The 14,281-nt window shown below is 43.1% G+C and overlaps 2 protein-coding genes across 2 annotated transcripts in view; one reads left to right on the plus strand and one right to left on the minus strand.

Annotated features, from left to right (window-relative positions):
- ece2a (endothelin converting enzyme 2a) overlaps nucleotides 1–2,553 on the minus strand; it is a 71,307-nt gene extending 68,754 nt beyond the window's left edge. The window contains exons 1-2 of the mRNA XM_035171261.2: nucleotides 2,244–2,553; nucleotides 760–924 (exon numbers count right to left, since the gene is read on the minus strand). Coding sequence (XP_035027152.1) covers nucleotides 760–919 — 160 coding nt within the window. The 5' untranslated portion in view covers nucleotides 920–924; nucleotides 2,244–2,553. The remainder of the gene's footprint in view (nucleotides 1–759; nucleotides 925–2,243) is intronic.
- Nucleotides 2,554–5,168: 2,615 nt separating this feature from the next.
- map6d1 (MAP6 domain containing 1) lies at nucleotides 5,169–14,085 on the plus strand. Its single transcript, XM_035170348.2, has 3 exons — nucleotides 5,169–6,146; nucleotides 7,443–7,749; nucleotides 13,426–14,085. The coding sequence occupies exons 1-3, from the start codon at nucleotides 5,614–5,616 to the stop codon at nucleotides 13,501–13,503; spliced, it is 918 nt and encodes a 305-aa protein (XP_035026239.1). The 5' UTR covers nucleotides 5,169–5,613; the 3' UTR covers nucleotides 13,504–14,085.
- Nucleotides 14,086–14,281: the final 196 nt, after the last annotated feature.

The following is a 14,281-nucleotide window of genomic DNA, read 5'->3' on the forward strand; positions in this document are numbered from 1 at the left end:
GCCACAGACAACAAAAAAGGTTCAACTCTATATTATTCACAGAGGGACATCAATAACACTCAAGGTAAGACAATGTGTTTTTTCTGCAGCTACCACAGCAGAGAAAACAGGGTCCAGTCTAAAATGTGTCTAGTATAAAGAGTAGGACTGAATCTAACTGGTTTTTGTATCTATACCAATGTAATTCCTGATTTGAATCACACATTTAAGAATTTTTTTTGGACTGTATTTCAAACAGAATTATCTAGAAAGGCTTGTTTTTGTGAAAGTTTAAAATATTTTCTTTATTTCTTATCTCTTCCTTATGAGTTCATGTCTCTAAACTAAATGGTTTAAAATGTTGTTATCACTGAGATGAATTTATCTATTGAAATGAATATTGGCACGAGTTTTACTAACTTACACACAACACACAGGTATTTCTGGGTAGATGTCTGCTGCACATCGAGGTGTCAGATCTGTCAATGTCTTTATATGAAAGTATTCAGGTCACTCAGGTCACTACACATGCAAATGACTGTGCAGGAGGATTTAATGGAAGGAGAAGTGATGCTAATGACAGCACCGACAACCATGGGGATGATATCCGACACTTATAATGACAAATGGTGACCTGAATTGTAGAAGGCTCGCAGGAAGTGAGGGAGAGAGGAGAGCTGCCACAGGTCTCCTGTCAGACTCATACAGGGGTGCGGAGATGCAGAGAGGAGGTTACCAACCAAGATACTGAGGTGATGGAAGACAACAAAAGCTACTAACCCAGTATCAGAATGGAGTCTTCCTTCTTGACGTGCGTATCCAGAAGGTGCTGGAATTTGGAGAAGTCGCCCAACCAGTCGTAGCATAGCTCCTTCTTGTATCTTTCATCCCAGTAGTCAACATGTTTGTACTGGGAGTTGTCATCTGGCATGAAGTCCATGTTCTCTTTATCATAAAGTAGAATATTTTTCAGAATAAATGTCAAAGTGCTTTTATTGTAGTTATATTTTCACCTGCACTGTTGCAGGAACCATCACAGTTCGTATACCAAGAGCCTCCGCGTTGCTAAAAGTGAACAAATCCATTAACACATATTCAGGAGTCATTAGGTTTATCAACTGAAAAATGCTCACAACAAAAAGCTCATTAGAAGTCAACACAAAACTGAACTTATCATCAATCAATCATTTTAAGTTATATCATGTTTTGGAGACAAAATGCCAAATAAACCCTGCACCTGTCTCTTGTCCTGTCTACCTGGAGGCTTATGAGGGGTGTAAGAAACAACTTGACCAAAATGGAGGTGATGAAAATGCAGGTGAAATAAAAAATAGAGTGATGAATGACCAAGTGATTTGATTGATTTAAAGCCAATTTGACTAAAGCAGTCGTTACATGATGAAACTGAGCCATGTTTCATCGTTTTATTCATCATTTACGGAACAATATTGTCATTTAACATTTCAGGAAAGTGGCGTCAAGGGTAATTTAAAGTAGTGAGAATGACTAAGAATTAATAATGGAGCTGATTAAATGTATGTGAATTAGGAAATACAGTGATCAACTATCCATTCATTTGATAAACTCAATTGAAATTTCATGTGAAACCACGCCCACAGACCAACCGAGTGTTTGGCTCTGAATTTGCAGTGTGTGTGTTTTTGTTCTATTTGTAGCAACACATCGTAGTTGACTGTAACACAGTTTAAAATAACATCTTACTTAGGTTCATCAAATCACCTTTTTTTAACTGACACACATTTTATCAATATAATAATTCATTCATAAGCACTTCAAATTGTGTAGTGATTGTTTTACTACTCCCACTATTGACACCAATTCCCTAAACTGAAAAGTGTAAAATTTGTGATGAGAATATGAATCTGTTTTCATCATATCACAAATGTTTTAATCTATAAATTTATCAAATCACTTGATAACTTTTCATAATGATTTTTTCCCCCATTTCACATCTATTTTACTGCACATTTTTTTATATTCTCAAATATTTTCATCCACTGGATTTTTATACAAGCATGAGCCATTTGAACATTGGTCTTCTGAACTCAACCAAAACAAACACACGTGTCCTGTTTCGTGTTCTTGAACCTCCCTCGCCACGCTGACATGTCTGCACAGCGCATGCGCGGACGCATACATTAACTCAGTTCTACAAGCTGTGCTCTGTCCTTCAGTTGTATTCACGAGCTTCACAGAAACGCGCAGTGACATCTTAATTACGTGTTATTAGTTTGGCTACTTACGGATTCCACGTTACACCAGTGTCTCTGCGATGAATTTAAAAAGCCACCTCGCAGCGTGGGAGCGATCACGTGTTGTAGTTTTTTTAGAGAAAAAACTAGTTCCTGTGACAGGATGTCGGCATCTCCAGCTGATGAGTGAAGTGACTGTGGATTAAAGTGAGTTTGGTCTAAAAGCTCCGAGTCATTAAAGAAACGAGTGTGAAGAGAAACACGTTTCCTCCATGTTGTCTTTCTGCTTCCTCTTCGGGCGGAGCGGTTTCACTTAGCACGCCCTCCGCGGGTTCCTGCTGCTTTCACATGCTCCTCTGCTGTCGGACATTACACAACTCTGATCTCCCTCGTTTACTTCACTACAGTCTCACTTCACTGATGTTTCTGCTCCCATTGGCTTAGAGAAAAACTACATCATCATCTGAGCAATATCACTAAATACAGCACTGGGTTGGAACACTCGTGACTTTAACAACTGAAGACGATAAAATGTATATTTTTTATTATGGTGTGACGTCATTTAAAATGTCAAAACACAGCAGTCATTTGACATGAAATTGACCATTTCCATGGTGGCCCTGAAATGCAAATCACAAAAACACAACAGCAGTAAAGCTATAATGCAAAAGGTGGGAAAATAATCATAAATTATTGTTGGGGGTCTTATTTGATTTTAATTTTTTATCATTGACTGGTGTTATTTGCCTCTGTCCTGTCATATTTTATCTTTCTTTAACTTTGTAAAGCACTTTAACATTGTTTTGAAAAGTGCTGTATAAATAAAGTTCATTATCATTATCACCTGCTATTGACAAGGCTTGTCGCTGATTTGATGTACATGTTCATGTGTTTTGTGATTTGTTGTTGTGTTTTCTTATTTTTTGTGGTTTTCTTATTGCAGAGAAGAACTGAGACTGAGGGTGCAGGGAGACTCTGCCCAGTATTTGCTTGTGTTCACTGAAAGACTAAAAGAAAGTTGTGCCTGAAATGACCCCTTGTTGTATAGTTCACTTAAATAATAGTTTGAGGCTCATTAAGGTGAATTCATACATTATCCTACAAATAACCCCAAAAATGCTAATTATCTCCCAGTGTTTTTTTTCTCCCTACTACCTCAATAATAATCTCATCTCAACAGCTACAAAACGTGAATAAAGTGAAATGGTGTCCATTGATGCATCAGTATTAAAAATATGTTTTTATGCATATATAGTGCTTTTTCTAATAGATACATTTAGCTGTTAATGCTTAAGCACTTTTATTTTTGATTGCAGACTTCTCGTAATGGAGTATTTCTAAAGAGCTGTACTGAGACTTCTATCTAAGTCAAAGATCGGAATACTTCCTCCACCACAGCACAAATGAAATGACAGTGTACAGTAGTAGGCAGCCAGCAGCCTTTTTACAAAGCAAACACAGAGGTCTAGAGTTCATAAGCATTGAAATATGGGAAGGCAATGTCATATTTTCTCCTCTAGATGGCGATATCAAACTGGTATTTTACTCCCTTGCAGATGCACATTATGTGCAACCAGCATAGATGAATAATCCAACCATGGTCCGATCTGTCACCAAAGAGTTGTCTGCAGCTGTGTGGATGCACAGCGATGTGAAGAAGAGCAGAGAACTTAAAGGTGAACTCATGGTTAAGATGTATGAGCTTCTTCATCCACAACTGTTGCTTTTCCTGTGACACAAAGTGCTTCTCAAACTGTTGCACTGCCTCCGTCTCAGTCACTGAGATCCTCTGACAGCAGCTGAAAGAGGAAGCATACGTCTTCACTGCATCACCTCACTGTCCATCCCTCCACCCATTCAAAGTCAACTGTAGTTATCTTTATAAACTTGGGCAGTCATACCTCTCCTGCCTGTAGTTGTTCATAACGTCTGTCTTTTAGAGTTAATCCACCATTTTGATCAGAAAAAAATCTGTTATCCCAGAAGAGCCAGAGCACCTGAGTATGTCCGTGCATCTCTAATATCATCCGAAAGGTCGACTTCAGAGGAGAGGCACAATGCTGAGGTTGACTTCTCATTTGTCAGTGCCACTTTTCATGAAAACAATCTTTTAGTCCTTTATTGTGTTACAAGAATATATATTTTTTTCTCTGCACAAAAAGTAAATAGTGTTTCAATCTGAAACTTTTCTTAAACAGAGCATAGACAGAAATAATAATAATAATAATAATAATAATAATAATAATAATAACAAAAAATGCTGCAAATGCCTACATCAAAACCAAATACAGAAATGTGCAGCACATTCAAATGAACCATGTATGGACAAGTCATAGACTTTAAATAAAGATGGACGACATGATAGCTACCTAAAAGTGAAGCCAAATCATCTTGATCACCCCCTAGTGGCTGGCTGCGGTATAGGTCATAAGCCCTGCCTCCTCTATGTAAGCAAATAAGATATGCGCCAAACTAGAAAGTCAAATAAATGTTTCTGCCATTTGATGTAGTTCTTATCACATGTGTCCGATTGTTAATTTTCCCGTTAAGTTTGGTGTTAATTAGTTATTTGATGCTGTAAAAAACAGCTGAGACTGATTCACGATGGGTCGAGCAGGTGTATCAGTGGGAACTTGAACTGTGCAGACTTTGGCTCCAAATGAGGTCAACAGCACAACATGGCGGCACCCGTGCCTGTGATATTTTGGCTTCATTTTTATACATTGAGGAAATGGAGATCTACAGTCAATGATTTCAACATGAGCCTGCTGGATTTTCAGAAACATGAAATGATATTGTACAAAACACAATATGGAGTTTAGATAATTTTACAACCACCCAAAATGATCTCATTGAGAGCAGGCTGGTGCAACACAAACTGTGAGAAATCCTGCAGGTTTCTGTGCATGTATGTGATGCTGCAGCAGACTTATGTAACCCACAGCCCGCTGCACTTCAGGTACAATCATTTGAGTGATGACAAGTGGGAGAAGCCACAAAACATCTCAGGCTGCAGGCTTGTGATTGTGGGAGTGGGCGCATGTAGTGGAGAACAGGATAGAACCGCGTCTCCCTGATGCTGGGTCCGCTGAGAGCGATGCGGACTCCCGGGGTCCGGTGTGAGATGCGGGGAATGATTTGCCACAGATTCCTCTGCATAGTGGAGGCTCCACCACAGACCACGTGAGAGGCGCATTCACACACCGGCTCATCCCCGCTGCTGACATGGACCCCTGGACACTCTCCACTCTCTGCTGCGCACAGACGGACGTGGAGGGAGGGAGACACTCTTTCTGATCTTTTCTTTTTCTCTTCTTTTCATTTCCCTTCTTCTTTCTCTCTCTCTTACTCTCTCTCTCTCTCTGTCGTCTTCTCCTCTCCTCCCCAGCCCAAGTGTTAGTTAGAGAGGGGAGGGTATACGATGGCTTGGCCGTGCATCAGCAGAGTGTGCTGCCTGGCTCGCTTCTGGAACCAGTTCGACAAATCGGACCTGTCCGTGCCGCTCACCATCCAGAACTACTCGGACATCGGTGAGCAGGAGGTGCGCTCCGTCACCAAGCAGCTCTCCTTCTCGGAGCGCGCACCCGGGAATAACTACTCGACCCCGGACGCGCGTAAGGACGCTGGCTCCCCCCACGAGCCCCTGGATGGCCCGGGGACCCGAGGATCGTTCAGGGCGAGGAGGGAGCCCGGCTACAAGCCCCGGGAGGACTACCACCCGCCCGAAGTGCCTTTCACCACCGTTACGCAATACAAGCAGGATTTCAAACCCTGGCCCATCCCCAGGAAAGAGAACTTCCCGTGGATTAGTAACGGGGGCAGCAGGGCGGACAGTGTGTCGGACAGCCCGGGGAACAGTCACCTCAGCCAGGCACAGGCTGGGGAGGAGCGGGGCAAGGGGCAGAGATGGGGGGAGCAGCAGGTGGCGGAGGAGAGTAAAACCAGCTCCTACAGGTAGGACGCATCCGGATGTGGGCCACTTCAGGCAGTGATGCCGCACTTCTGGCCTTCTTATGGCCCGGACTAACTGGATGTGAGCCTAAAGTGTCCCACTTGTAAAATAGCGAATGTGGCCCAACTATCCCAAAACAAATCTGGACCTTTTGGGTAAACATGCGGTGCTCTAGACAACATGTAACCTGGATGTGAACCTAAAGTGGCCCATGTGGTAAATGAAGAATATGGCCCAAATAGCACAAAACCACTTTGGCACCTTTGGTTGACAGGTGGCATTGCGATGGTTTAGTTGTGGCCCAGATCTGGTGAACGGGCCCGGACCCCCCACTTACCATCATTCCACACGGTTTTTGGGGCCAGATGTGGGCCAAACAATTTTGCTCTGTGGGTTTGACCTGTTTCAGCACCTGTCGCTGTCCCCTTCATGATGGAAACCGATGTCTGCTTTGAATCTCACCAAGATTAACAGTTAATTGACATGTAGGTTGGTCCCAGGAAAGCCTGCATGAAGATGGGGTTATCAATAATTCTCTCACATTTCACATTTATATTTGAGATTAAGTTTAATTCTATGAATATTAGATTTTTTTTTAGGGTGTGTGAGGGCAGGACGGACAAATATAAGCCTCTCAACCTTTCTGGCAAGAGAAGAAATGTATGTACAGCCCCCTTTTATCTATGAGTTACTACCAGCAAGTTTATACGATCAGGTTTGAATGAATAAATATACCCTGTGATTCACAATAGAAAGAAAAATATTTATCTCACCTTGCAAGCTTGCAAGGTAAGCTTAACCTAAGCTTATCGTAAGTTAGGCTTGCAAGTAGTTCTCAATGTGGAGAACTACTGAATCTTCTTCATAATCACCTCTGGAGATTAAAGGGGTATTCTGTTGATTTGAGTCATCACAAAACTCGGATAGACAAGTTTTTTAGTTGCGATATCTGGACTTTTAATCATGGATCACTAGAAGCCAGAAGGCTTCGGGCCCAAAACTCTTGTCCCTCACCTACAGATTCTGTATATTCACATGTAGAATCTATTGATAGAGATTATAGTGGCTTTCATTACTTCCTCTAGGCCTACTGAGCCTCACATCCTCACTTTTTAACATAGGCTTTAAAAAATGGATTGTTACATTCCAAGCACTCGGCACTACAACTAAACTGATGTTCGTGTGTAAAAAGTAGTAGTAGTAGTATCCTCACAGGCATCACTTCAAAAACAAGCCGGATACAAACTTGTGCCTGCTCGGCGCCTCCGTCTCACTCTGATGCACCTCTCTTCCTCCAGGCAAGAGTACAGGCCGTGGACAGGGGCGAAACCAGCCAAAAGTGCAAGAAAAAATCCTCCAGCTCAATACTCCAGCCTGGGGACAGAGGCCACCGACGTCCCGCGGGAGACCAGCTACCAGGCTGCCTTCAACGGGGACTTCCAGAGGTCCATGGGGTGGAGGTCTGCTGCCCCGAACACACAACCTGCTGCTGTCCCCCAGCCCACCCCCGCTGTCCCGCAGGCCGGCAGCTCACCCAGCGCCTCCAGCCTCCAGCAGAGCGTCGCACCTGAGAGGGCAGAGCTCAGCGGAATCACCAAAGGAGAGGTGAGCAAAGACAGAAGTGTCCTTCACATTATATATGTACATGTAGTGTCAGTCACTTAGCTGGATGACTGATGTGAAGCACTCCTTCACTAAAGGAGCTGTAGGTTCAGAGAGTTCATTAAGAACATGTTCCTCCTGAAAGTCATCTTCACTCATCTCCCTGGTGGCCTGTTGCTGTCGGGGCGTCTCAGTGATACAGCATTCTGTCCCTAAGCAGCTCAAAGTGACCCAGCTGTTTAAAACAGGCCATGGACTATATGTTAGATAACAGCCACACGCATCACTTCGACCTGGATAGAAGAAGCCGGATGAGAACAAAGAAGTTCTGTAAATGAGTAATGTGCTCCATTTGGGTCCCAAAATAAAACAAACCTGTAGACAGATGTATTAACGTCTGTACTTAATGTGTCTCTGATCGCGGCTGCAGTTAAATACATATAAATACAACACTTAATGGTTCTTGTCATTTTATTCTAACACTTAAAAAAGTTTGTCAAACCACAACAGCACTCGTCTAAACAGACCGTTCATTCCAATAACAACACATGGATTTCTCCAAATTCTATATGAAATGTATTCAGCGTACTTGATAGCATCAGTTCTGTGTGTATCATTAAATGAATATGAAAAAAACATATTTTTGCATTTTAGAGAATGCCAAATTATTTGGAAACTGGAACTTTCGACCATGCAGGCATCTTTTTTACCTTGATATTTTCTTATACTTAAAAAAAATTCCCCGTTTACCTTTTGTGCAATAAAGAGGAAAATGTCACTGGGCACCAAGGACAGATGTTCTTTGACAAACCAGAAATAAATTGTCGTGTCTCAAAGCAGAATTGTGCTTATTGTCATTGACAAGTTCATTTCAATGTCAAATATATATTGGGATTTTTTTGTTGTTGTTGTTTTAAACATAATTTTTCAATGTTGCCCAGAGACATAACGACAACAGTTTAAAGCACAATCTGGGTCTGTGCTCTGGGACGCAGTGAGACAGAAAGATGGGCGCGCACAGAGACAGATGTAGAGTGAGATTGAAATTTGAAGCAAAACTAACTGCGACAACAAGGCGACAGGATTTGCTCTGGGAACTCATCAGTTCAGGCAGGTTGTTCCTGATTATTGAGGGATAAGGGGACATATCCCTGTCTTTCCACTTTCAGTGCAGGTCAGCTGTTGCGTGACAGTAAGTGAGACAGCTTTTGGGAATCTCCAGAGGTTTAGTGCCATCCCTCTTCCCCGCCTGCACCCACTAGATGCCATCTGCCAGAGGAGAGCTGGGCCAGGGCTGGACGTGGACTGGTGGGTTTGTCTCTTCGCACACCGAGTATCATCTCACACTGAAAGGACTCAGGGAGGGATAGGAAACTTTCTTTTGTGGTGAAAAGCTGTGTTTCTCATCTCTCCTCAGTTTCAGGAAAAAGTGATAAATACGTTAGAGAAAAAGCAAGACGGCGTACTGAATAAAATTTGCATAAGTTTCTGATTAATGACTGCACCATTAAGCCGCCATGTCTGTCAGTGTCCTGTGTGACAGTGATGGAGGTCGAAGTGGGAGATGTCAGCGGCAGGACACAGACTATTAATAACACTGGCCCAGTTGGAGCGAGAGTTCACGGCACATTAAGGAGGGATGTGCTGCTGACAGCGTGTTCATCTGTGGGACGGGACTGAACACACACACACACACACACACACACACACACACACACACACACACACACACACACACATTATAGGTCACCTTTTGGTGACTTTACATAGATCAGCTTTTGGCCCCAATTGGACGAGCCGTGTCCTATTGATTTGTCTTTTGACTTTTAAAAGAGCCCGACCAATGTATCGGTTGGCCGATAAAAGTCAGGCGATGTGAGTTTTTCACAGACATATTGGTATTGGCATTATGTTTGCTAAAAATAAACCTTTTATTTTATGGAATAATAACAACGCAGAAAATATGTGCAATTATATTTAGATTTTAAAGTAAATTTAAGGCAAATTCAATATCCCTTTCGTCGTGTTTGTGTTTTATTTTTTTTTCTAGTTATTTCAATTTCATGAATAAACTCTATAACATCAAGCCTCAATTAAATAAGCACTTGATAACGACATCTTGTGAATCTTTTTCAATTTTATTCATAGATAAATCGGCTGATACATCAGTTTCATAATTTTTTTTTACTCCCTAATATTGGCATAGGCCCCTTACGCATCCATATCAGTGGAGCTCTAGTTTTTAGTCTGAAATTTGTCCCCAAAGGTAGCCAATGACAGACTCAGACTCACACACACACACAGTGTAGTTTAACATGCATTCCATCAGTCAAACCACAATATGCCAGAGCAACATAAACTGGCCTGGCAGCAAATCAAGTTGATCTTAGATTATCCACCCCTGTCACCAGCGGCCCACTCACTGCCAACTCATTACTGACTCACCAGCCCCCTGCAGAGGAGTCTGACCAAGCATTACACATCCCACTGCACTGTGCATTACGCTGGGTCATGACACCGGGCTGGTATTTTGTCTGGCGAGGACAGGATCGGTCGTTGGACACACAACCACACCATACTGCATTATCACCAATAGACACAGCTTCTTCATTCAGTGTGTGGAGCAGAGACTGACTGAGTCTATTCATTAAACGATTTAATGGTTAAGTCCCCAAATAAGCTGCTGAAATCAGAATCAATCTGCCCGTGATGATAAAAGAGTCGAGCAGCCATGAAATTCTCATTATTGCTCGAATCAATCTGTCAAATTGTGTGCACCCCCCCCCCACCTATAACCGATCAAATCCATCTCAGCAGATAAAGGCCGTCTCTAATTTGATCACACGCAGCAGACAACTGACCGATTAGATCTCCGTGCTGATGCTTTTTATGATGAGAGAGCTGTGTTGTCTTGAACTCGAACGAACTCCAGAATGTAATTTAAAACATCCCGATGACATTGTTGTTGTTGTGAGTTGTCGGATGAGAGAATGAAGCTCTGGTAAAACCTGCAGCCCAGCTTGTCTGGCTCAAATGAGTGCAGCTCTGAACTGTCTGCACCGTGTGTGTGTGTGAGAGAGAGACAAGGCAGATTTATGAGGATGGGCTGTTTAATCCGCAATGTGTGTGTGTGTGTGTGTGTGTGTGTGTGTGTGTGTGTGTGTGTGTGTGTGTGTGTGTGTGTGTGTGTGTGTGTGTGTGTGTGTGTGTGTGTGTGTGTGTGTGTGAGGGATGAGTGAGACAAAACTGCAGAATGGGGAACACATTTAACATGCAGAGTGGAGCCCTCAGCGGAAACTCTCCTCACGAAAAGTTCCTGGTTGTTTTATTGTCAGTTCAGATGCAGCGGCCCCATGACGTTTGGGATTATTTTGCTCCCAGAGCTCACAGACAATCCTGATTTACTTCTGAATGCCGTGTTTTCACCTGGCAGTGACACGGTGGGTAGATGGAAAGGCTGCTCACAATGGTTTTAAACTGCAGAAAGAGGTTTATGCAGCCTGCAGGGACAGTGAGGCACGTGTGCACAGATTTGTTTGTCACTGCTGGAAATGTTGCTGCGCGAATTTTTAATAATAGATGCAGAAAATGTTGCAGCTACAAACACTTTTTTACATTCACAACTTATATCCTCATCATACATGTACAATTGCAAAGATGCGAAACGTGATATACAACTGCAAACTCGGAATCATTTCTGATCATTATTTCACAAGCCCAAAATATTAATGACGAATGCAAAATGCCTAAAAACCATAAAACACACAAAAGACAACAAGTAAGAGACGTAGTAGAAAAACAAAGAGTCACAAAATGCCTAAAAACACAACACAGAGATGTATAAAAAACAAGAAAGAAATACAAAGTGGCTAAAACAGGTGGGGTCTCATAAACTGTTTGCTGTTACAAATAGTTCCTATTTAGTATCACATCAGGATATTTAAAGTGGTTTATTTGACATTCATTACACTGTAAATAAATAACTCGTAACTATCATTATTCTCAAACATCGGGCCTCAGTCTGGACCATATTCAAATTCTCCCCCTCCCCTTGCAGCCACCTCACATCCTTCATCCATTGTTCTTTCCTCTGCCCCTTTACATCTACATCCACCAGGAGCCAGACTCGCTCTCCTGTTTTTCTCTCCACTGTTTTTTCTCTCTTGAACTTCTCCTCCTTTTTCCCACGCTGCCCAGGACGACACTGAAAGGTGTCCTGTGCCAAATTGGCAGGGAGGAGAGGGGCAGGGAGGAGAGGGGAGGGGAGGAGACGAGGGGAGAGGAGAGGAGAGGAGAGGGTGGCATTAACAGGAGTAGAAAGGCAACAAAAAAAAAGGCATAATGAAAAGAGACTAGGACAGGGAAGGGGGGGAAAAAGACGAGGAGAGATAAATTGAGTTGCAGCATGTGACGGATAGGTGATGGGAGAACGAGAGCGAAAAAGTGGGAGGAGGGTGGTGGAGGTGGAGAGCACCATGTGATGGATTATCTGTTAAAGTGCAACGTTGCATCAGGTTGCTGGGCCGTCTTTGGCACCAATCTAATATAGGAGAGAGAGAGAGAGAGAGACCTGGGTGCTACACGGAGCAGAAAATACAGTGAGTGTGTTCAGGGTGGAGGGGGTGATACACTCACACACCCATCTGACTTGCTGAACAGCATGTACCTGCTTCCCTGCCACCCACGGCGCTGTGTGCTCACACTCAAAAGAGCTGTTGGGACAGAAAGTCTCTCCAAAGGCCGAGGGATAAAAAAACGCTGCCACACACATTAAGTGAAATATAGAAGCTTGGCATATTTTCAGTAACCTGTCGAATAACACGTTGGCAACAAGGTTCGAATCCAAGCTTAACCAGGGTCTCCCTGCGTGGTGTTTGCATGTTCTCTCCATGTTTGTGTCGGTTTATTACGTCTAAAGACAAACAGAATGAGGTTTGGTTAACTCTAAATTGACTGTTGATGGTTGTTTGTCTGTGTATGTTTGCCCTGTGATGCGCTGGTGTACCCCGCCTCTCGCCCCAACGTCCGCTGGGATTGGCTCCAGGGCCCCTCATGACCCTCAAAAGATAAGTGGTAGAGCAAATGGATGGAGGGATGGAACTGCTGGTGCCAGTGATCTACATAGAGATCACTGGCATTGGAGTCTCTCAATCAAAACAAAACAGGAAAAATGTTGTTCATTGGAGAACCTAAATTGACTGTAGGTGCGATTGGTTGGATAATGTAATGTAATGTAATGGTTGTTTGGCAATGTATCTCGTCCTTGAGATACGCAGACGACCTGACCGAGGTGTACCCTGCTTCTTGCCCAATATCAGTGGTGTTTGGCTCCAGCGCCATCCATGACCTTCAAAGTAAAGGGGTTTAGATAATGGATGGATGGATGGAGACGTGCCACTTGTCTTAATTTCCCATTAGATTCTGGTCAGACTTTGAGAGCAGCTGCCCTCATCTGAACAGAGCAGCACTAAGCAGGAAGTGGCGATCCAGTCCAAACCGCTTGCTCTCTCTGACAGCAGCCCTGATGCTTTCTGACGCCAAGGCCCGACCAGTCTCCTCTCATTTCACGGGTCCATTCTGAGCACCGCAGCCGCTGCCCTCTCCGGTTTCATCTCTCCGATCACCTTAACAGCTGCTGTTATACCTGTGTCGTCTCCCTCTTCCTCTCTCTCGTCTCAGGAGCATCTGGTGAGGACCAAGCTCTCCCCGAACCCGTCCGCCATCTTCCAGAGCGGATCGAGGGTCTTCAACATCTGAGGGCCGCTCTTGGTCTCCGTTTCAAAGGAATCAACGGGAGAATGTTTTCAGTCCATTCCACGACACACAAGAATCTATGCAAGGGAATGTATTGTTGTGAAGCGTGCGGAGCTGCAGCGACAGCACCCTGAGTGGAGATAGATAGATGCCCCCCCCACTCCACCCTTACAATCCTCCCCACCCCCTGTTGCTATGGAAATGAATATGCATGAAACTAAATAAGTTGGCAAAAAAAAAGAAGCTATTTTTCTGTGTTTGCGTTAATAGGCGCACAACAAAGTGGCTGCTGTATGTGTGATTTTGTGTGTGTGTGTGTGTGCACATGCAGAATTGTCCAGTTAATGTACATCATGCTGTATCTGCTCCAACAATGAATGACGAGACGTTTGCTTCAAAGTACTTTGTTGCCCTTTGGTGTTTGCTAGAAATCTGCTCGAACATTAAGTTATTTCCTCAGTATTCAGTTAGTTGACTCTTTTCAGAAAGTATTGTACCGTTTCTCATTTTGTAAATCTATTGTTTCAGAGAAAGAGCAAATATATGATGTAAGTGAAATGACAATAAAAGAATATTAGATTCTTAGCACTTTCTCTCACAGCTGGATTTTTACAGCATCACACAGTTTTGTGGGTGGCATCAGTAGTGTACGAATAGAGTGGTGATTGATTCCATTTAGCTGCTGTTATTCCACAGGTCACGTAAAAGTCGATGTTTTTATCAGCATCTAAAATCAGAGATTCTTCAATTCATTGTCTTTAAAAAAAACAAAAAAAAAAAC

This window comes from Hippoglossus stenolepis, chromosome 11, assembly GCF_022539355.2.
Source record: "Hippoglossus stenolepis isolate QCI-W04-F060 chromosome 11, HSTE1.2, whole genome shotgun sequence".
In the NCBI taxonomy this organism is placed as follows: Eukaryota; Metazoa; Chordata; class Actinopteri; order Pleuronectiformes; family Pleuronectidae; genus Hippoglossus; species Hippoglossus stenolepis.

Bases quoted from the DNA above. Each gene is read 5' to 3' on its own strand.
- map6d1 (XM_035170348.2), top strand. From the start codon at position 5,614: ATGGCTTGGCCGTGCATCAGCAGAGTGTGCTGCCTGGCTCGCTTCTGG. The intron at 6,147-7,442 runs GTAGGACGCATC...CTCTTCCTCCAG, and splicing joins AGTAAAACCAGCTCCTACAG to GCAAGAGTACAGGCCGTGGA. The intron at 7,750-13,425 runs GTGAGCAAAGAC...CTCTCGTCTCAG, and splicing joins GCGGAATCACCAAAGGAGAG to GAGCATCTGGTGAGGACCAA.